At 46.0% G+C, this 21,001-nt stretch overlaps 1 protein-coding gene across 1 annotated transcript in view; it reads left to right on the top strand.

Moving 5' to 3' along the window:
* Positions 1-11,600, top strand: part of ERCC6L2 (ERCC excision repair 6 like 2) — a 154,350-nt gene extending 142,750 nt beyond the window's left edge. Inside the window, exon 19 of the mRNA XM_033411421.2 lies at positions 9,339-11,600. Within this exon, the coding sequence (XP_033267312.1) occupies positions 9,339-9,399 (61 nt within the window). The 3' untranslated portion in view covers positions 9,400-11,600. The remainder of the gene's footprint in view (positions 1-9,338) is intronic.
* The last annotated feature ends 9,401 nt before the right edge of the window (positions 11,601-21,001 follow it).

Genomic DNA, 21,001 nt, shown 5'->3' with positions numbered 1-21,001 from the left:
TCTGTGAACTGAACTATTATGTAATACTTGAACTATTATGTAATACACTAGTAAATAACCAGGAAATCACTGAAGAAATCAAAGAGGAAATCAAAAAATACCTAGAAACAAATGACAATGAAAACATGACAACCCAAAACCTATGGAATGCAGCAAAAGCAGTTCTAAGAGGGAAGTTTATAGCAATAAAATCCTACCTCAAAAAACAAGAAACATCTCAAATAAACAACCTAACCTTACACCTAAAGCAATTACAGAAAGAAGAACGAAAAAACCCCAAAGTTAGCAGAAGGAAAGAAATCATAAAGATCAGATCAGAAAAACAAATGAAGGAAACAATAACAAAGATCAATAAAACTAAAAGCTGGTTCTTTGAGAAGATTAAAAAAATGGTAAACCATTAGCCACACTCATCAAGAAAAAAAGGGAGAAGATTGAAATCAATAGAATTAGAAATGAAAAAAGAGGGGCTTCCCTGGTGGTGCAGTGGTTGAGAATCTGCCTACCAATGCAGGGGACACAGGTTCGAGCCCTGGTCTGGGAAGATCCCACGTGCCGTGGAGCAACTAAGCCCGTAGCCACAACTACCGAGCCTGCGCGTCAGGAGCCCATGCTCCACAACAAGAGAGGCTGCGACAGTGAGAGCCCCGCGAAACGCGATGAAGAGTGGTCCCCACTTGCCACAACTAGAGAAAGCCCTCGCACAGAAACGAAGACCCAACACAGCCAAAAATAAATAAATTTATATAAAAAAAAAAGAAATGAAAAAGTAGAAGTAACAACTGACACTGCAGAAATACAAAGGATCATGAGAGATTACTACAAGCAACTATATGCCAATAAAATGGACAACCTGGAAGAAATGGACAAATTCTTAGAAAAGCACAAACTACCGAGACTGAACCAGGAAGAAATAGAAAATATCAACAGACCAATCACAAGCACTGAAATAGAGACTGTGATTAAAAATCTTCCAACAAACAAAAACCCAGGACCAGATGGCTTCACAGGCGAATTCTATCAAACAGTTAGAGAAGCACTAACACCTATCCTTCTCAAAATCTTACAAAATAGAGCAGAGGGAGGAACACTCCCAAACTCATTCTACAAGGCCACCATCACCCTGATACCAAAACCAGACAAAGATGTTGCAAGGAAAGAAAACTACAGGCCAATATCACTGATGAACATAGATGCAAAAATCCTCAACAAAATACTAGCAAACAGAATCCAACAGCACATTAAAAGGATCATACACCATGATCAAGTGGGGTTTATCCCACGAATGCAAGGATTCTTCAATATACGCAAATCGATCAATGTGATAAACCATATTAACAAACTGAAGGAGAAAAACCATATGATCATCTCAATAGAGGCAGGAGAAGCTTTTGACAAAATTCAACAACCATTTATGATAAAAACTCTCCAGAAAGTAGGCATAGAGGGAACTTACCTCAACATAATAAAGGCCATAAATGACAAACCCACAACCAACATCATTCTCAATGGTGAAAAAATGAAACCATTTCCTCTAAGATCAGGAACAAGAAAAGGTTGTCCACTCTCACCACTATAATTCAACATAGTTTTGGAAGTTTTAGCCACAGCAATCAGAGAAGAAAAGGAAATGAAAGGAATCCAAATCAGACAAGAAGAAGTAAAGCTGTCACTGATTGCAGATGACATGATACTATACATAGAGAATCCTAAAGATGCTACCAGAAAACTACTAGAGCTAATCAATGAATTTGGTAAAGTAGCAGGATACAAAATTAATGCACTCTTCCATTCCTATACACTAATGCTGAAAAATCTGAAAGAGATATTAAGGAAGCACTCCCATTTACCACTGCAACAAAAAAAATAAAATACCTAGGAATAAACCTACACAAGGAGACAAAAGACCTGTATGCAGAAAACTATAAGACACTGATGAAAGAAATCAAAGTTGACACAAACAGATGGAGAGATATACCATGTTCTTGCATTGGAAGAATCAACATTGTGAAAATGACTATACTCCCCAAAGCAATCTACAGATTCAGTGCAATCCCTATCAAACTACCAATGGCATTTTTCACAGAACTAGAACAAAAACATTTTACAATGTGTATGGAAACACAAAAGACTCCGAATAGCCAAAGCAATCCTGAGTAAGAACAACAGAGCTGGAGGAATCAGGCTCCCAGACTGCAGACTATACTACAAAGCTACGGTAATCAAGACACTATTGTACTGGCACAAAAACAGAAATACAGATCACTGGAACAGGACAGAAAGCCCAGAGATAAACCCATGCACACATGGTATGTTTGATAAAGGAGGCAAGAATATACAATGGAGAAAAGCCAGCTTCTTCAATAAATGGTGCTAGGAAAACTGGACAGCTACATGTAAAAGAATTAAATTAGAACACTCCCTAACACCATACACAAAAATAAACTCAAAATGGATTACAGACCTAAATGTAAGGCCAGACACTGTAAAACTCTAAGAGGAAGACATAGGCAGAACACTCTATGACATAAATCACAGCAAGATCCTTTTTGACCCACCTCCTAGAGAAATGGAAATAAAAACAAAAATAAACAAATGGGACCTAATGAAAGTTAAAAGCTTTTGCACAGCAAAGAAAACCATAAACAAGATGAAAAGATAACCCTCAGAATGGGAGAAAATATTTGCAAATGAAGCAACTGACGAGGGATTAATCTCCAAAATTTACAAGCAGCTCATGCAGCTCAATATCCAAAAAACAAACAACCCAAACCAAAAAGGGGCAGAAGAGCTAAATAGACGTTTCTCCAGAGAAGATATACAGACTGCCAACAAAAACATGAAAGGGTGCTCAACATCACTAATTTTCAGAGAAATGCAAATCAAAACTACAATGAGGTATCATCTCACACCCGTTGGATTGGCCATCATCAAAAAATCTACAAACAATAAATGCTGGAGAGGGTGTGGAGAAAAGAGAAGCCTCTTGCACTGTTGGTGGGAATGTAAACTGATACAGCCACTATGGAGAACAGTATGGAGGTTCCTTAAAAACCTAAAACTAGAACTACCATACTACCCAGCAATCCCACTACTGGGCATATACCCTGAGAAAACCATAGTGCAAAAAGAGTCATGTACCATGATGTTCATTGCAGCTCTACTTACAAGAGTCAGGACATGGAAGCAACCTAAGTGTCCATCAACAGATGAATGGATAAAGATGTGGCACATATACAATGGAATATTACTTAGCCATAAAAAGAAATGAAATTGAGTTATTTGTAGTGAGGTGGATGGACCTAGAGTCTGTTATACAGAGTGAAGAAAGTCAGAAAGAGAAACAAATACTGTATGCTGACACATATATATGGAATCTAAAAAAAAAAAAAGGTTCTGAAGAACCTAGGGGCAGGACAGGAATAAAGATGCAGATGTAGAGAATGGACTTGAGGATATTGGGAGGGGGAAGGGGAAGCTGGGATGTAGTGAGAGAGTGGCATGGACATATATACACTACCGAATGTAAAATAGATAGCTAGTGGGAAGCAGCCGCATAGCACAGGGAGATCAGCTTGGCGATTTGTGAACACCTAGAGGGGTGGGATAGGGAGGGTGGAAGGGAGATGCAAGAGGGAGGCGATATGGAGATATATGTATTTGTATAGCTGATTCACATGTTTATAAAGCAGAAACTAACACACCATTGTAAAGCAATTATACCCCAATAAAGATGTCCAAAAAATATTTTTTTTAATTGAAAACAAGGAAAGGAGCATGGTCTGCTTCTGGCTGCAGCTCTGCAGTCTCCCTCTAGTGCCCCCTATTGGCAGAGCCAACGGCGCCACTGACAGAGGGGAGGGTCAGAGTCCTATGATGGTCCCACAGGACAGAGCAGAGCAGAGTTGGGTGGCTTGGGAGCTTAATAACTGGCACAGGGGAAAAGGGCAAAGAGAAGGGAGACTGGGAGCAGGAATCACGAGCAGGGGAAGGGACGTAGCAATGGGGGAACGTGGGACAGTTCTCCCCAGTCACCTCTTCTGGGGCATCGAATGGAGAGAATATAGAATACCCTTGAAACAAACAGTGTCAGATGGGCTGACTTTGCCCCAAGCCCATCTCCTCCCACTTCACACGCCACACACATATATATACTATACTACCATACACCACACACACACAGCACGTACACACACCACACACACCACACACACACACCACACACACACCATGCTTTTGCTCATGAGATTCCTCAGCCTAGGTCCAGTTCCCCAGAAGTGGGTCTGGGACAAGGTTTGGTCTGCATGTGATGTATTAAAGAAGTGCCACCAGGGGAGGGGGAAGAGGGAGGAAGCCAAGCAAGGATGTGATTTCAGGCTGCATCCAGTGGATGTAGCTTCAGTCTGAATTTGCTGGGGACTCTGGAGGCTAAGTAGTACCCACAGGCATCCTAACCTGAGGCCAGAGAGCCTGGATTTCATACTCCTGCACTTAGGAGTCAGAGTCAGCAGTGTCTGACCCTCCTCTGCCCTCGTGGCTCTTAACCAATGGCTGACCCTGCAGTTCCATTCCAGGTCAAGATGAGTGGTATTCAGAGTTGCCACTCTTAGATGGCCTTCCTCCCTCCCTTCCTTCCTCCCTCCCTCCCTCCCTTCCTTCCTCCCTCCCTCCCTCCCTCCCTTCCTCCCTCCCTCCCTCCCTTCCCCCCTCCCTCCCTCCCTTCCTCCCTTCCTTCCTCCCTCCCTTCCTTCCTTCCTTCCTTCTTTCCTTCCTTTCCTAACACTTGTGGGGCCTGGGTAGCATTGCATGTGGAGGCTCCAGCCTACAGCCTACCCTCCTTCTCTCCCTGCCCATGGCTCCATTAGTCACTGAGAGGGGCCTCACATGCAGTGGTGTGGACATCCCAGCTCTTGCATATAACTTCTAGTTCCACCGAATACATACCCCTTGGCCACCCTTCAGGCCCAGGAGTCCATATATCAAGTGTACGCTCCAGGAAAGAGACCTGCCTGAGCCTTGGAAACAGTGGAGTTTTTTGGGTTTTTTTTGCGATATGCCGGCCTCTTACTGCTGTGGCCTCTCCCGTTGCGGAGCACAGGCTCCGGACGCACAGGCTCAGCGGCTATGGCTCACAGGCCCAGCTGCTCTGCAGCATGTGGGATCTTTCCGGACCGGGGCACGAACCCATGTCCCCTGCATCAGCAGGTGGACTCTCAGCCACTGCGCCACCAGGGAAGCCCCAGTGGAGTATTTTTATCATTTCTGTTTTTATCTCTCCTTGGGTAAAAGCTGAACACGCTACTTCCCTTATTTTGTTTCCCTAAACATTTTAGCATGCATACTAAACAGACCAAATCTGTGGGTAATCAATAGTTTTATCTTCCTCCTTAAATCCATGGACCTTAGATAATTTTAACTCTGAGTCTCCCTTCCCAAATAGTGTGCTCTTTTTATTATGTTTTATCTCTTTAAAAACCCCACAGAACATTATTATTGTTTGGATTTGATACAGGTAATTCTGTTTACATTTATGCCCATATTTTTATTTTCTTTGTTCATCAATCCTTATTGCTTCTTTGACCGTCCATCCCTTTTTCCCTCTATCTGAAGTGCATCCCAGAATTTCCTTTTGTTAGCTTCTGTCGGGGGGAAAAAAAAAAACCCTAAGTTTATCTTTTTCTGAAAAGTGCTGATTTCAGCACCTTATTGATTCTTTCATATCCTAAAGGGCTTTTGAACAGTTTTTGTATCATCTGATAAGGGTGGTAAAGAAAGTGAGGAATTGAAGACTTTCCAATAAATGGAAAAGAGGAGACAATGTTAATCAACTTGCTTTTCTTTGGGTGGTCCTTTATGCGAAGACATCAAGAAAAAAATACAGCTTTGAGAAAGATGTACCTACAAAAGAGAAAATGATTCATCCTTATTACTTTGATTTTCTTTCATATGGTTCTCACCTCTTCTGAGGACTACAGGATACTTACAAAAAGTTTCTGTCCTCGAATGGCCTAAAGCATTTGGACCATCCAAACCTCCTAAAATTGTTTATACACTCTGGTTCCATTTTATCAGTTTCTACTCAATATTAATTCACCCTAGTCTGGCTTCCAGACTCATAATTCTATCTAAACATCTCTTGCTGAAGTTACCAACGGGCACTGTGTCAATTCAGGTACTTCTAGAAGCAGACTCTGAGATAGAGTTAGAGGTGCTTCACTGGGGCTAACACCTGTAGGGTTAGAGGTGCTTCATTGGGGCTAACACCTGTGAAAGATAAAGGAGGCGGGGGAAGGAGCAGGCAGGGAGAACCCCCTACCACGCTTTGATGTGGATCTGGCACCTGTAAAGAAGAGAGGGCAGGAAGGGGAGAGGGTAGGAAGGACACTGGGCTTCGGGGAGTCTGAGCCCTAGCACTACCACTCTGGTCAGCCACTGGTTGAGGGCTGCCCTGGAGCAACAGGCCTTGTTCAAATGCTGAGGCAGATCCTTAGGGCACCACAGCTAGAGGCTGTCAGAAACTGCACTCCTTGGGCCAGGTCCTCCCTGGCAGGGGGATCTGAGTGGTGTACTGACATGTGACCATGGCCACTGTGGCAATAAACCCAGGGTCGTCCTCCAGCCTTGATCTCACCTGACTTCTCTGAACATCAAGACGTTTGACCCGTCCCTTCTTCTGAGACTCTATCTTGCCTTGGCTTCTGTATCTCAGTATTTTCCTGGTTTACCTGAGATGTCACTAGATGTTCTTTCTGAGAATCCACGTGACCTTTATACATGGGTATTGTCCAAGCCTTACTCTTAGGTCTTCTGCTCCACATTCTCCCAGGTGGTCTCGCCCACACCCATGACTTAAATTACAATCCTGATCTAGAACCCAGTCTCAAATTGGCAACTATAAGAGAGTCAGAGGACGGCTTGATTCAGTTTTGCACATGAGCCTGAGTCCTCCTCTGTCCCTCCGACCCTCAGCTTTCTCAGAGCACATTGCATCAATAATCAATTCTGTAATCTGGACTAACTCCCACCTCAGATTTGACTGGGGTAGTGTACTTGAAGATACTCTGTAAACTGTAAAACTCACACAAAATAATGTTGTTATTATAACACTTTTCAAAGTTCTCTATTTTCTAGAGAACTTTATCTAACTTTACCCAAATCCCTCTTTGCATTAAAAATTCAGCCCGAATTGTATTTTCTACTACCCCATTCATTCACACTCTGCTCTGCATAAACATATCCCAAAGCTGTCTTACTTGGAACACTAGTGTCCCTTAAGATAGAAGTTGATGCGCCATGAAAAAAGTCAAGTTTGAGAACTATTGCTCTCCTGGAAAGTTAAAATATACGCTCTTATATTAAAGGTCCCGAGAAGCATAACCTTTTTAACCACTTTTTTCAACTGCCTTAGCCACAGGGCCTTCTTTTTTTTTTTTCCATGCGACACTATAAAATTCCTGTAGGCCACTAGTGTTCACACAGCAGGTAGAAAACTTTGTTCTATGCAGGTGGGGCAACTAACAATTCCACCTAAAGAGGTCATCCACAAGTTCTCCCTACCAAAATGCCCCCCTAGTAGGGGGAGACCTGACTCACATCCTTTTCAAAGCCTGGCTTTTCCCTGTCTTCCTTCTGTTCTGTGAGCTCCTTAGAATGGTTCCAATAAACCCACCTTTTTGAACCAAGTTGTCCAGTGTAAGTTCTGTTGGTCAAAACTGAAATGCTGCCTGACACACCAGTGGGCAAAAAGTCAGTGGAGGGGCCAGAGTCCCAAACTGGAAGTTTCCCGAACACCCCTTACATTTGAATAGATAAATAAATTGTGGTGTATCCCTACAATGGGATACCGTACAGCAAGGAGAATGGACCGTCTTTCACATGGGCAATAATATTCATGAATTTCACAAATATAATTAGACAAAAAAGTGAGGCATAATATGAATCCTTTTTCATGAAGGTAAAAAACAGGCAAGGGCTTCCCTGGTGGCGCAGTGGTTGAGAGTCCGCCTGCCGAGGCAGGGGACGCGGGTTCGCGCCCCGGTCCGGGAGGATCCCACATGCCGCGGAGCGGCTGGGCCCGTGAGCCATGGCCGCTGAGCCTGCGCGTCCGGAGCCTGTGCTCCGCAACGGGAGAGGCCACAACCGTGAGAGGCCCGAGTACCACAAAGAAAAAAAAAAACAAAAACAGGCAAAACTAACTAATGCTATTAGACGTCAGGATGGTGGTTGCCATTGGAAATGAACAGGGTACAAGAGGGCTGGTTTCCTGGGTGTGCTCACTTTGTGAACATTCATGAGCTGTACCTTATGATGGATGCATTCCTCTGTATGTATGTTATACTCCAGTAAAAAATTTTGGAGGGATGGTGTCAGAAAAGATCATTCCCCACTGACAATTCCATTGGCAAAACCACCTAGAGGGAACATGTTGATTTCAGGACCAATATGAATGATAGCTCCAATATGATAGCTCCAGTTGTCTTAGCTCACTCTGTGTTTGGTTATCACATTTGTCTAAACATCTGTACCCATAACTTTTACATTTCTATGCATGTCAAAGAGTCATTCTGTATTAATCTTGTTTCATGTTGTCTATATTTTATGATACTTTGACATCTCAGGGCTTTGGGGACCCAGTGAGGGACTGCCCCTCCCAGGATTAGCTAATTCCTCCAGGCAGCAAACAACTTGCCTGCATATCTTTCATATGCAAACTAACCCATCCAGAGCCCACACTCCAAACCACCTCCTCCATCTGGATTTTACACTCCTAGAGGCCATATCCTCTGCCCTAATCACAAAATACTAGACAAGGAGGGACCACCCCTATAGCCCAGAGCTACAGAAATTATTCAGACTATTCAATCTTGAGACTGCTCAGCTGTTCACCCTACCTCATCCATCCCTTCCCACAAAAGTCACAATGAAGGCTTGTGCCCATGCTTTACCCTCTCTTTCTGCCTCCTGATGGACCCTGGTGCTCCCCCACATGGCCCTGCTATGCCTCCAGTTTCTAGGGATCTGTGAGTACATACCTCTTCTTTAATGGCAGCCATTTCCACATGTCTTACCGACCTGATAAAAAACAAATCCTGTGTACATTTCAAAGCACATTCATTCATTCCACAACTTTTTTTAAGCACCTGCTATATTTCAGGCATAGTTTTAGATGCCAAGGATAGAGCAGTGACCATACAAACAAGGTTTCTGCTCTCATGGAGCTCATGTCTAATCAACAAGCAAAGAAATAAATATTTCCAGATAGAGTTAAGGTGGTATGAATGAAGTAGGCCAGGATGGGTCATTTTATGTTGTTTGATTTTTGTTTGTTTGTTTTTTAGGAAGACTGGCCAGAGAAGTTCTCCCCTTAAGGAGCTGACACTTGACCCAGAGGCTGAATAGATGATTGTATACCAAGGGCACCCAGAGATCTGTGACGGGAGCCTGGAGTCATCGAAAATAACCAGAATGACGTATTGTTGCCAATACTCATCCAGAACAAATTTTCTCAACAAGCAAAGGAGGGCTTGAATCCAACAAAAAATAATGTACCCGCATCAGCAACGTCCACAGCCTGCTCCAATCAAGTTGCCTTCCAAATGCTATAAAGCTGAGGTGCCCAGGCACCAGGACCCAGGGGATGGCTACCTGCCCAAACCCTCAGGGCAGCAACCAGCTTGCATATGTGTTTACATAACTGTTTGCAAATAGAAAGGAATTGTGTAGAGCCCTGAGCCCTCTTTGCTCTCCATCCCTGGGCACCCACTGCCTGGTTCAGCTCCGCACTGACAAGAGCCTTCCCTGGCCAATGCAGACCTGACTGCCCTCCCACCTGCCCCCTGCCCCAGGCCCACCCCAGGAAGGGCAGGCTGGCCATCCACCATCCACATTAAGAGCAAACAGCATTTCCACCAGTTATTTTTTAAGATCCAACTGACTTTGGACAACATTTGAATCAAATAAGGGTAGAAAAATGAAATCTCAGGGCCCTCAACTCATCAGTGGCACAATACGGGTCATTGACATGATGCAGGTCTGTCCAGGGTCCTACAGCTAAGGGATGTGTACGCCTGGGGGCAGAGAGGGGCTGGCAGCTTCCACATTCCCCTTCCTCAAAGCTCCCGGGCTGGGCCTGGGTATCTCGCACTGGGAACCTTCCACACATGCCCTGGGCCCCAAGGCCGGCGCTACACATACCTCCCTTCACCAAGGAAGAGCTGGGGACCCCAGATCTGAGCATGCCTCCCACTGGAGCCTCCAGGAAAGAGCAGATCCACTTCACTTGGGGCAACGGGAGCTGGGCCGAGCGAGGCCGGCTAAGTGGAACCTGCACGTAGCATCTCACTCAGGCTCTTTTTCCACAGCCTCTCTCTCCTCAGAGGGTTTGTGCCAGTGACAGCTCCTCAGAGAACATTTCCTAGGAGCCCCGGCAGTAATTGGGCTCTGTCGCTGAAACTGGCTTATTTATCTTTGCCTCAGATTCCAAGTTTGTCTCTCACCATATATCTCCCTGGCAGGTTTGTTTGGGTACTCATACAAACACAGCCCTTCAGCTTTGATAGTCATCCTTCCGGAGCCTTTTTTTTCTTTTTCTTTTTTTTTTGGCTGTACGCGGGCCTCTCACTGCTGTGGCCTCTCCCGTTGCGGAGCACAGGCTCCGGACACGCAGGCTCAGTGGCCATGGCTCACGGGCCCAGCCGCTCCGCGGCATGTGGGATCTTCCCAGACCAGGGCACAAACCCATGTCCCCTGCATCGGCAGGCGGACTCTCAATCACTGCGCCACCAGGGAAGCCCGGAGCCTTTTTATATGTCAGTAATGTCATGCTTCGGAGCTATGAAAACTCGAAGGGAACCCATTATACCTTGCAGCAATTTAAAACCAGCAGAGATCTCATGGAGAGCCAGAGAGAGCTTCTCTGTGGCCAAGATACAATGCTGACCACCTCTAAGATGTCATTGTCCTCCACAAACTCCATCAGGTACTTGATGGCCTGTGAAAAGGGCAGTTCCCTTGTATGTAGGTCAAAGTCTCAAGGCTCCCAGCTGTCTTACAAATCAAGCAAGAATCTACTTATCAAGCATTCTGTATTTCCCTATTTAATCAGAAAGCCTGCAGAGGCACGGCCCCCACTTCCTGTTTAATCACAGAACCAGGCCTCAAGGGTCACAAGTTGGCTATTAAGCAACCTTTATGCATAAGTGCCTTTTTAGATAAAGCTTCCATGGAAAGTGCCTAAATCCTATAAAAGTCATTTATTTGCTTACCCACAAAATTATAATATTCATTTTGTTTGTGTAAACCTGCCAGTCCCTAGTCATTACTAGGAACCACAAAAAACCGTTTCAAGTAGGATTTCATCCCAGACATAGTTTCCAGTTTGAATCTGACATATTATACCTGAGAGGATTACAGGAAACCATAGATAATTCCTAATTTCTACTTTGGGTCTTCATATAATAATTTTTCTTTTTCTCTTTTTTTTTTTGCTATTTGAAGAATCATCCCACACAGGAAGAGGCTGGGAACTAGGTATCCGGGAAGGAACGCTGGCCTTGGGAGGACACTGCCCCTTCTTGTAGCCGTCACAAAATAAAAGAGATGCCCCTTTCTGTCTGCAGTTATCATTTGGACAGATTACAAAAATGTATTTGGGGGGTTGGGCACATGGTTTGAATCTAGGCGCCCCAGGCAGGGTGCGGGACAGCACTGGCAGGAAGCCCCAACCCCCATGCAGGATGGAGCAGGGAGGTCAAGGCCACTGCAGGACCTCGGGGGGGAAGGAGCCATGGAAGGGCCAGCTCTCCGCACAGCCCAGCTGCTGGGTTGTGGCGGCCAGCTCTGCCCGGGCCGCTCCCCACTCGCTGGGGAGCACATCAGAAACCTGTCCTGAAGCCTCTCTCTCTTCTCCCAAGTTGAAAGGAAAGACAGCAACCTTCAGGGGCCTGACAGGCCCAGGGGACTCTGCACTGCCTGCCCTCTCCATGCGGCGCAGGGGGGGGGATAGGGCGGGGCCCGGCTGGGAGTCCCCAGAGGTTCACATCCTCAGTGCCCTGTTGTCTGACACCATCCACCTGCCTGGGGCCCGCTGGCTTTGAAGAACCCCTGATTTGCTAAAGAATCTGGAGGAGGAAACGGTGAGAGACACAAAAACACATGGCAAGCGGCGGAGGACCTTCCAGGCACCATTTGGGGAGTGTCAAGTAGTGGCTTGCCTAAAGCTTCCCTCCTATAGCACATCAAAGTGCCTGACCTCTTACTTTACAGCTTCTTAAATTCGTGTCCATGCCAAGGAAGCTCATTTTCGTACGGCTACTCATACTCCTAGTGGTTTCCTAGACTTTCAGAGGAGGCTTCTGGGAAAAGATGGCCTTTGACAGACAAGCCAGAATTAGGTGGATGGGACACAGAGGCAAAGGCATTACAAGCAAAAGAGCAGCCAGTGCCCCCACCAGGAGATGCAGAGTCCCCTGGGATGTTCAGAGGATTGGCGGATCCATCCATGGGTGAGGTTGGGCAGGGGCACAGACTGGAGCCCAGAGGAGTGCTTAGCTGAGGAGTTGGAGGTGTTTCTCAAAGCAAGCAGAAAACGACTGAACAACTTTGCCCAAGACGGACACGATGTTAGACTTGCCCTTTAGAAAGATGAATGTAGCCACAGGGTGAGAAATGGATTGGAGAGGGGTGAGAGTGCAGGCAGGCAAACCAGTAAGGAAGGGTGGAGAGCCTGACCCAGGGCAGAACTTCTGGAAGCATCTGTAGTATGCGCTGGAGGACCCGTTTGTTTTGTTTCCAATCCTTCTTGGACAGATACTTTTATAAAACATGTTACCAGAGAAAGTGAAATTTTAAAAGAATATACACACTATAAGCCCTAATTTTTTATCAAAACAGTTTTTAAATTGGGATCAAATATACACAACATAAAATTTACCATCCTAACCATTTTTCATCATATATAGTTCAGTAGTGTTAAGTACAGTCACACTGTTATGCAACCAATCTCCAGAACTTTTCCGTCTTGCAAAACTGAAACTACCCATTAAACAACCTTGTATTCTCTCTTGCCCCAGCCCATGGCAACCACCCTTCTACTTTGGACTACTCTGGGTACCTCATTCAAGTGGAATGGTACAGTACTTGTCCTTTTGTGTCTGGCTTGTTTTACCCAGTGTAATGCCCTCTGATTTCATCCATGTTGTAGCATGTGGCAGAATTTCCTTCCTTTTTAAGTTTGAATAATATTCTACGTTTTGTTTATCCTTTAATCCTACAATGGACACTTGGGTTTCACCTATCTTTTGGCTAATGAATAATGATACTATGAATATGGGTGTACAAATATCTGTTCAATCCTTCCTTTCAATTCTTTGGGGGGTATACCCAGAAGTAGAATTGCCAACTGCATGGTAATTTTTAAAAATATTTTTACTAACTGCAATACTCTTTTCCACAGTGGCTGCACCATTTTACATCTGCACCAGTAGTGCACAGTATTCCAATGTCTCCGCATCCTCACCAGCACTTGTTATCTTCTGGGGTTTTTTTTGTTTTGTTTTGTTTTTTTGCGGTACGCAGGCCTCTCACTGCTGTGGCCTCTCCCGTTGTGGAGCACAGGCTCCGGACGCACAGGCTCAGCAGCCATGGCTCACGGGCCCAGCCGCTCCGCGACATGTGGGATCTTCCCGGACCGGGGCATGAATCCGCGTCCCCTGCATCGGCAGGCGGACTCTCAACCACTGTGCCACCAGGGAAGCCCTCTTCTGGTCTTTTGATAGTGGCCCCAATGGGTGTGAGATGAAGCCCTAATTTCTCATCATTAGATTCAAGCTGTATAAAATTATCCATCAGACCCTATAACAGTTTAGAACACTTCAGGGTTAAAACAGTTTAAAAGAGTTTAACACGCTTACTCTCAACTTCTGAACTCATCTCGTTGCAAACCAATGACAAGTATTTCCCAAACTGGCCCCAGTCTGTGGACCAGACCTTGAGTAGCACTCCTAGGCCATGTCTATCCCTTGGGGTGAAGAGCAGTGGTGGTCAGAGCCAATCCTTACTGAGCTCTTACTCTCTGGCACTACGTGTATTCATCACGAAAACCAGCACAACATCCCTATGAAGTATATACTGTTATTATGCCCAGTTTACTGAGGAGAAAGCAGAGGCACAGAGGTGACGGGCCTTGCCCCATGCCAGCAGGTCAGGAGGTGGCCGAGGCAGCTGTGAACCCCGGCAGTATGGCCTCAGCCATTTTTGTAATTATTATTGTTTTGTTTGTTTCCCAAGATTACTTAATTGATTGGTCATATGGGGGGGAAGACGGAAGGCTCCCAGGTTCTGGTTTGAGTGACCAGGTGGACAGAGATGCCAAATTTGGGAGGAAATGTGATCAGTCTAGCTTCGGACGTGTCAAGGTTAAGGTTCGCATGTGACATCCAGGTGGAGCAGGGCCGTGGACTGCTGGGCAGCAAGTTGTGCTCTCCGTAACAAGGACGGGGCTAGAAGTGCAGCTGCAGAAGGCCAGGGCGAAGGTGACATGAGTTTGGTGAGATACCTCAGAGAGACCAAGAACATTCTAGGAAGAAAGAGAGGAGCCAGAGGAGAATGAGGTGACAGACAGGAATGGGGAGAGAGTGTCAGAGGGAACGACATATCGACAGGGAGTCCAGGGCTACGTGGAGGCCACACAAGACAGGATCATCTGTGGAGCTGGCTGTGTGGTGGCCCCCAGGGCATCATGGAAGCCAGGGAGGGGAAAGCTAGGTTGCCAAGGGTTGAGAGGTGGGTGGTGGTGGGAAGGGTGGAAGAAGAGACCAAGAGTGAAGACCACTCTTTCTACACAGCTCAACTGTGAAGTAGAGGAGACAGAAGACCGTCCAACTATGGGTGTCTTGTGTGGTAGGGGAGAGACTGGGCCAAGGGTGGATTGTTATTTTGTCTCACCTTTTAAAAAAGAAGGTTGGAACAAACATGAGTTTGTTCTTAGTTTGGGGGTGAGAGGGGCAGGGGAACCCAGTAGGAAGGTGAAAGATTGAGAGGAATCTGTGCTGATCGCTGGAGGAATAGGGCATTGGATCAGGAATGGTCAAGCTTGAATAGGGAGAGAAGCCCCTTTTCCCCTAAGAAGGGAGGGAAGGCAGTTTATGATACAGGTTCACTTGTGAAAGAGGGAGGAAGCTGATGCCCTCAATGAAGCTGGTGGCAACTGCCTGCTGAGAGCGTGTGGTGTGAGGGTCCGGAGAAGGGAGGCGGACTTTGGACGCGCCACCGAGAAACAGCAGTGAGAGTCACCTAGGGCGGCAGTGAAGACACACCAGAAGCAGGAAGAGCCCAGTGAGGCTGGAGAAAATGCGTCAGCATGAGCCCCATCGCCCATTTGTGAGATTTTTCTTCATCAGGGCTCAGTTGCCCATGCACAGAAGAGAAGGTGGATGACAAGATTGAGCCCAGTTAAGGTTTCACAAGTTGGCTCTGACTGTAGTCAAGGGGGCAGGAAAGTGGAGTGATTGCTGTCATGAGAGGAAAGGAATGAAGTGATTTGTGGTGGTTTTTTAAAAATGTCCACACGCTCCCAACACTCCTCCCTTCAAAAGATTGAGTCTCATTCCCCTAACTTTGAGGGTGGGCTGGACTTAGCAACTTGCTTCTAAGGAATAGAATGTAGCAGAAGTGACAGTGACAGTGTGTGACTTCCAATTCTAGGTCACAGAAGACCTGTGGCTTCTCCTTTTCTCTTTCTCCTTCTTGGATCACTTGTTCTGGGGGAAGCCAGCCGTCATGTCCTGAGGATGCTCAAGCAACCCTATGGAGAGGTCCTTGTGGCGGGAGCTGAGGCCTCCTGTCAATAGCCCCACAGGGAGCCCTTGGAAGCAGACCCTAAGGCCCTAGTCAAGCCTTCAGATGACTGCAACCCTGGCCAACATCTTCACTGCAACCTCCCGAGAGACCCTGAACCACAGCCACCCAGCTCAGCCCACAGAGACTAAATAAAGGAAACTAAGTGTTTGCTATTTTAAGCTATTAAGCTTTGGAGTAATTTGTTATTAACAATTGATAACCAATATATTGCCCAAGTGTGAGAGCAGAGAAGGCAGACAGTGAGACTGATCCAGGGTCAGGGTTTGGCAGGTGGGCCCTGGTAGAGGTCAAGGGGCAGGAAAGTAGGGTCATTAGTGGCATGAGAATCGAATGAAGTAGGGTCGGGAAGCGCCTCTCAGGTGAGGTGATGGAGAAGGCACAGGCCTGCAGGAATCAAAGAGCATATGTATAGGAGTGGGGGTGAGGGGATGAGGTGTAGGGGAGTCAGGCAGTGGGATTTCTTGTTTGAGGAGAACGTGTTCAGATGGACAGGGTGAAGGTTAAGGAAAGTTGAGGACAGTGGAGTTAAGGTTCATGGACAGCAAAGGCAGTCAGGACAGAGGCAGGACGTAAGGTGGAGAGAAAGACCTACCTTCAGATGCCAAAGGTCTTACCATGCATGGGAGAGTCACCAGGCCAATAGGTGACAGGGGGTAAAGGTGGCATCTCTGGGTAGCTTGAGGCTTCAGGGAGGTTTTTCCAAAGAGTGGAATCATAACAGCCTGTGCAGAGCCAAAGATGGCACTCAGGATATGCCCCCACCCCAAGAGGGCTGCAAGGGAGATGGTGTGGCCAGGAGAGAGCAGGCCACAGATGGGCATGGAGTCATCCCCAGTGTCGAATCCCACCATCTGCAGGATACCAGGGACACTGAGATGAAGACATCTCCTAACCTAGGGGAGAAACAGACAGCAAAGGGAGAAAAACCCAGAATGGGAATCGGACTTCAGAGAAACAAAGTCCCGCCGGCCCCTCCCAGCTGGTCTGCCTCCTATTCCTGTGTCACATGTGCTGTGCTGGGATGAGAGGACTCTTCATTCGCTTACTGTTCTCCCTACAGAGGCAGGATCCTGTTTCCTTCTCACATCCTGTTTCCTCCTCCCATACACAGTGTTTCTTTATCCTCGGATGCCCCTCCCACACCGTGTGCCACCACCACTGCTGTTCTTCCTTCTCCTGGCCACACCCTCTTTTTCTGGGGGTTGCTGTGTTCCCCAGGCACTACCTCCTGCTGAGAGTCTGTGCTACTGAGTCACCAGGTAGGCCACTCTTTTCTCTGGACTGGCTTGTCTGCTAGATTCCATCTTCACTGACATGAGTCTTTCCCAGGAGGCCCTGTAGTTCCTCATGTGAGTAAATCTCAGCAAGACCTCGCCATCAGTTCTAGCAGGTCTGAACCCCAGAAGGAGGCAGAGCTTATCGCCAACTTTTGACCCCTACTTGAGCTCTGTACATTTGCCCTGAAATCCTCATATCTGTCTCTATATCGTTAAATTCATTAAGGTTCCCAGGTCCAGGTTTATCCGCCAGGCCAAATGCCTTTGAAAGGACAATGGCAACTCTTCAGGTGGTCCCCTTGCCCCTTTCTGCTGTCTATGCGCCTGCGTAGTCCACAGCCACACCTCCCCTGTGAGGTGACACGAGTGGCAGCATTTGCAGGAAAGTGAATATTGCCAAACAAACACACAGCAAAGCCAAAAACACATTTTGCGAAAAAATGTTAGGAGTAAAATGACAGGCTTGTAATGGTCTTGGACATCAGTTCTTATCCCTCTGCTCTTGCAGTTGTTTAATGTTGACTTGAAGCTGTATAATAAATGAATTCCAGCTTGATCTTGGCAGAATTTGTTTTGCTTGAGGGAAGTTGTTTATGCCCCTAGTTGTTATGCGGGGGGGGGGGGGGCATGTTTAAACTATGCGCCCCCCCCACCCCGCATCGTTTGATTTATGTTATACAGTCTTGTCCGTCATCTGATGCTGCTGTAAACAAGATTATCCTTGTCTACCAGGAATGAGCCCAATGCCAGTGACTTTAAATAAACACAAGCACCAGTTTTGTATTTACATTGTCTGAGGTAACCGCTGGCAAGAGTTTTTAATGGCGCCGTTGGCCCCTCCCTGGCTAAGGTAGTGTGGGCTTTTGCGATTGACCTTGTTTGTGGAGGACTCACTCAGGGGAAAGATTTCTTACTTAGCAGATGAGTGCTACACCCAAGCCGGATTCTTATGTGTGGTTTTGGCATTTTCATTTCTGTCAAGTTCGCATTGCCTCTTTTTGTGCTGGATGGAGCAGGACAGGGGTGGGGAGGAGGGGAACCTTAGATGTGTAAAGTGAAATCCTGACCTGGAGCTACTGAAACCATCAATGGAAAGGCTTGAGTGACAGTGGGCTCCGAGAATTGTGTTATTCATAGGACTAATTATTAGAAAATGATTCCTGTTGACCTGCTCTCTGGAAGACATCAGTGCCTTCGGTTGCATTCCACGCAGAAAATAATTGGAAGTTTGCAGAAGTCTCAGTGTCTGTCGCAGTTCCAAACCAGGAAACCACAGAAACATACAATTCTTCAAATAGTGATAAATTATCTCTGTGGAGGAGTGAAAAGAAGAGCAATCCCCCTCTGCTAATCTCCCCTACAAAGAAAGCAAGAACTATGTAGTGCACACTCCAGCCCTCTTTAGGAACAGACTGAGAATGTATTTTTGCAGTAGCACTATTTGGTTAATATTCCAGACTTCAAATGCAGGACATAAAGAAATCAGTTTCTAAGAGCTAAACAGACATCTTGTGGAATATCATTCTGCTGGGGGATGGTGTAAGGGAGGGGTGGAAAAGAGCCTGACTATGTGGAAAAACATAATGGGAGAGAGAGATTTATGGTCCCTTGTCTGAGTTCAGGTTTCAAAATCTCTCAGGAAAGTTATTTAATTCACCTGTGACTCCATTTCCTCTTCTGTATGATAGGAGTGATAATAGTACTTTGCTCTTTTTTTTTCTTTCTTTTTTTTTTTTTTTGCGGTACGCGGGCCTCTCACTGTTGTGGCCTCTCCCATTGCGGAGCACAGGCTCCGGACGTGCAGGCCCAGCGGCCATGGCTCACGGGCCCAGCCGCTCCACGGGCATGTGGGATCTTCCCGGACCGGGGCACAAACCCGTGTCCCCTGCATCGGCAGGCGGACTCTCAGCCACTGCGCCACCAGGGAAGCCCAGTACTTTGCTCTTAAGGCAATGGAGAGGATTAACATAACTTTGGTGCAGCACATTGCGAACCGTTCTAGTACTTCTCTGACGGACTCCTTCTTGCCTAGTACAATGTGAACTCATAGCAGATGTTCAAAATAGATCGATCCTGTAGACTAGCTGTATCAGTGGGGGCTCAGATGCAGAGAATAGAATCCATTCTAGCTAGTGTGAGTTGGGATTAATTAAGCAAAATGGCTTGTAAAATCAGTGGGAGGTGATTCTGAAACCACCTCTAGGGAGAGATTTCAGAGGTGATTCTCAAAGCCACCCTGCAGAATGGAGCCACCAAAAGGCTGCTGCCTCTTCTGTAATCAAGAAACAGCCACTACAGAGGCAGGCTCCAGAAATCACACCTGTTCGCTACCAGCTACCCCAGCTAAATGGAAGGCGCCCGTGGCTCCTGATGTCCGCGAGCCTGAAGAAACCGCAGACGTCAACCCTGCCTCGCTCCCATCTTCCAAGCCTGTCACAGATGGATCTGAGTGGTTAACTCGAACTCATGTGAAAACATTCAGGTACAAGAGAGTTTGGTAAAGTTGTTTAGTGCTCCGGCCCCAGCAGGTCAGGAGTGAGCAGAAGGTGGGACAAAGGGCCAAGCCCCAGCCACCATGCTACCACGGTGGTCATGAGATAAATACCCAAGGACAGGGAGAAGGGAAACGGGACTTGTGTCTCCTTCTCTCCCTACCTTCCTTGTCCTTGGGTTCCTCAGCATCTGTGGCCAGGGATGAACCCCAGTGTGGTTCTAAAAGCTGTGTTCATTTAGACCAGTGCTGTAGAGAGTACTGAAAGATTCAAGGAATTTCTAGGAAAGAGGAAAAATGGAAAATATAGGGGGAATCCAAGTAGATATTGCTGGACATCTAGAAATATTGGAGGGTAAATATAGATTCTGTAATAATTAGAAAAGCCCACAAGGTTTTCTGTTGTTGAGCTAAAGTCGTTTGTCTATGCTGGTAGGATTCTATGGGATAGCAGCACAGTATGAAAATCACTTTATCCTTGCCTGTTAAAAAGGAAACAACAGAATGGAATACAACAAAATGTTAGCAGGGTTCTGGGTCACGGGAATAAGAGTGACTATTATTTTCTCCTTTATATAATCTCTTTATATATCCATCAATATCTATATATTAATTTACTATCTGTAAAAAGGCCATTTATATGACTTTTAAGGTAATCAACCAAAACCAAACTTTTTCTCTCCTTTTTTTCTCCTTTTTTTTCTTTCTTTTTAATCTTTCAAATCATTTGCTAATATTTTAAAAGCCCTCACCAGTAGGTAAATCCTTACCTGCGCAACTAATAGACCATTAAACATTTTCAAAATATTATAAACACACAACATTTGAACTAAATTCATCCGCTTGCTAATGACTGGATTTTATCCCATCTCTTGAGTGAATTTGTCTCTCAACATCTTGAAACTGAAATGCTGCCTTAGAAGCTATTTTAAAGTTGTCTGGTTTAACTTGTTTCTCTAAAGACAAATGACAACAGCAAAAACCAAGAAATACATTCTGTTAAAGATTACAGTTATCTTTAACCCTCAAAAATATCAGGAGTATTCTCTATCAGGTAAGGTAAAAACTGGTATTTGTTTATTTGCTTATATAGTATAAGTGTGTGGACCACACAAATTCCTCTCGTATAGGATCTCATTTAGCCTCATAAGGCCCTTAAGGAAGGTATTATGCTCTTTATTTAATTGATGACAAGGAAACAGGCTGAGCGAGGTTGAGTGGCTTCTCAAACACCACACAGCCCTCTGATTGCATCCATGGACCACGTTAGCCTTAGACAAACACCTGTCAGCTAAGGACTGTGACACATGTTATGTCAGCTTGCCTCCTGCAGCCATCCCGTGGTTGCTCACAGCCTGGGGTCCCCACTCTTCAG

This window comes from Orcinus orca, chromosome 6, assembly GCF_937001465.1.
Source record: "Orcinus orca chromosome 6, mOrcOrc1.1, whole genome shotgun sequence".
Classification (NCBI taxonomy): Eukaryota; Metazoa; Chordata; class Mammalia; order Artiodactyla; family Delphinidae; genus Orcinus; species Orcinus orca.
Note: the sequence above shows the minus strand (reverse complement) of the source record. Positions and strands in the feature narration are given on the sequence as shown.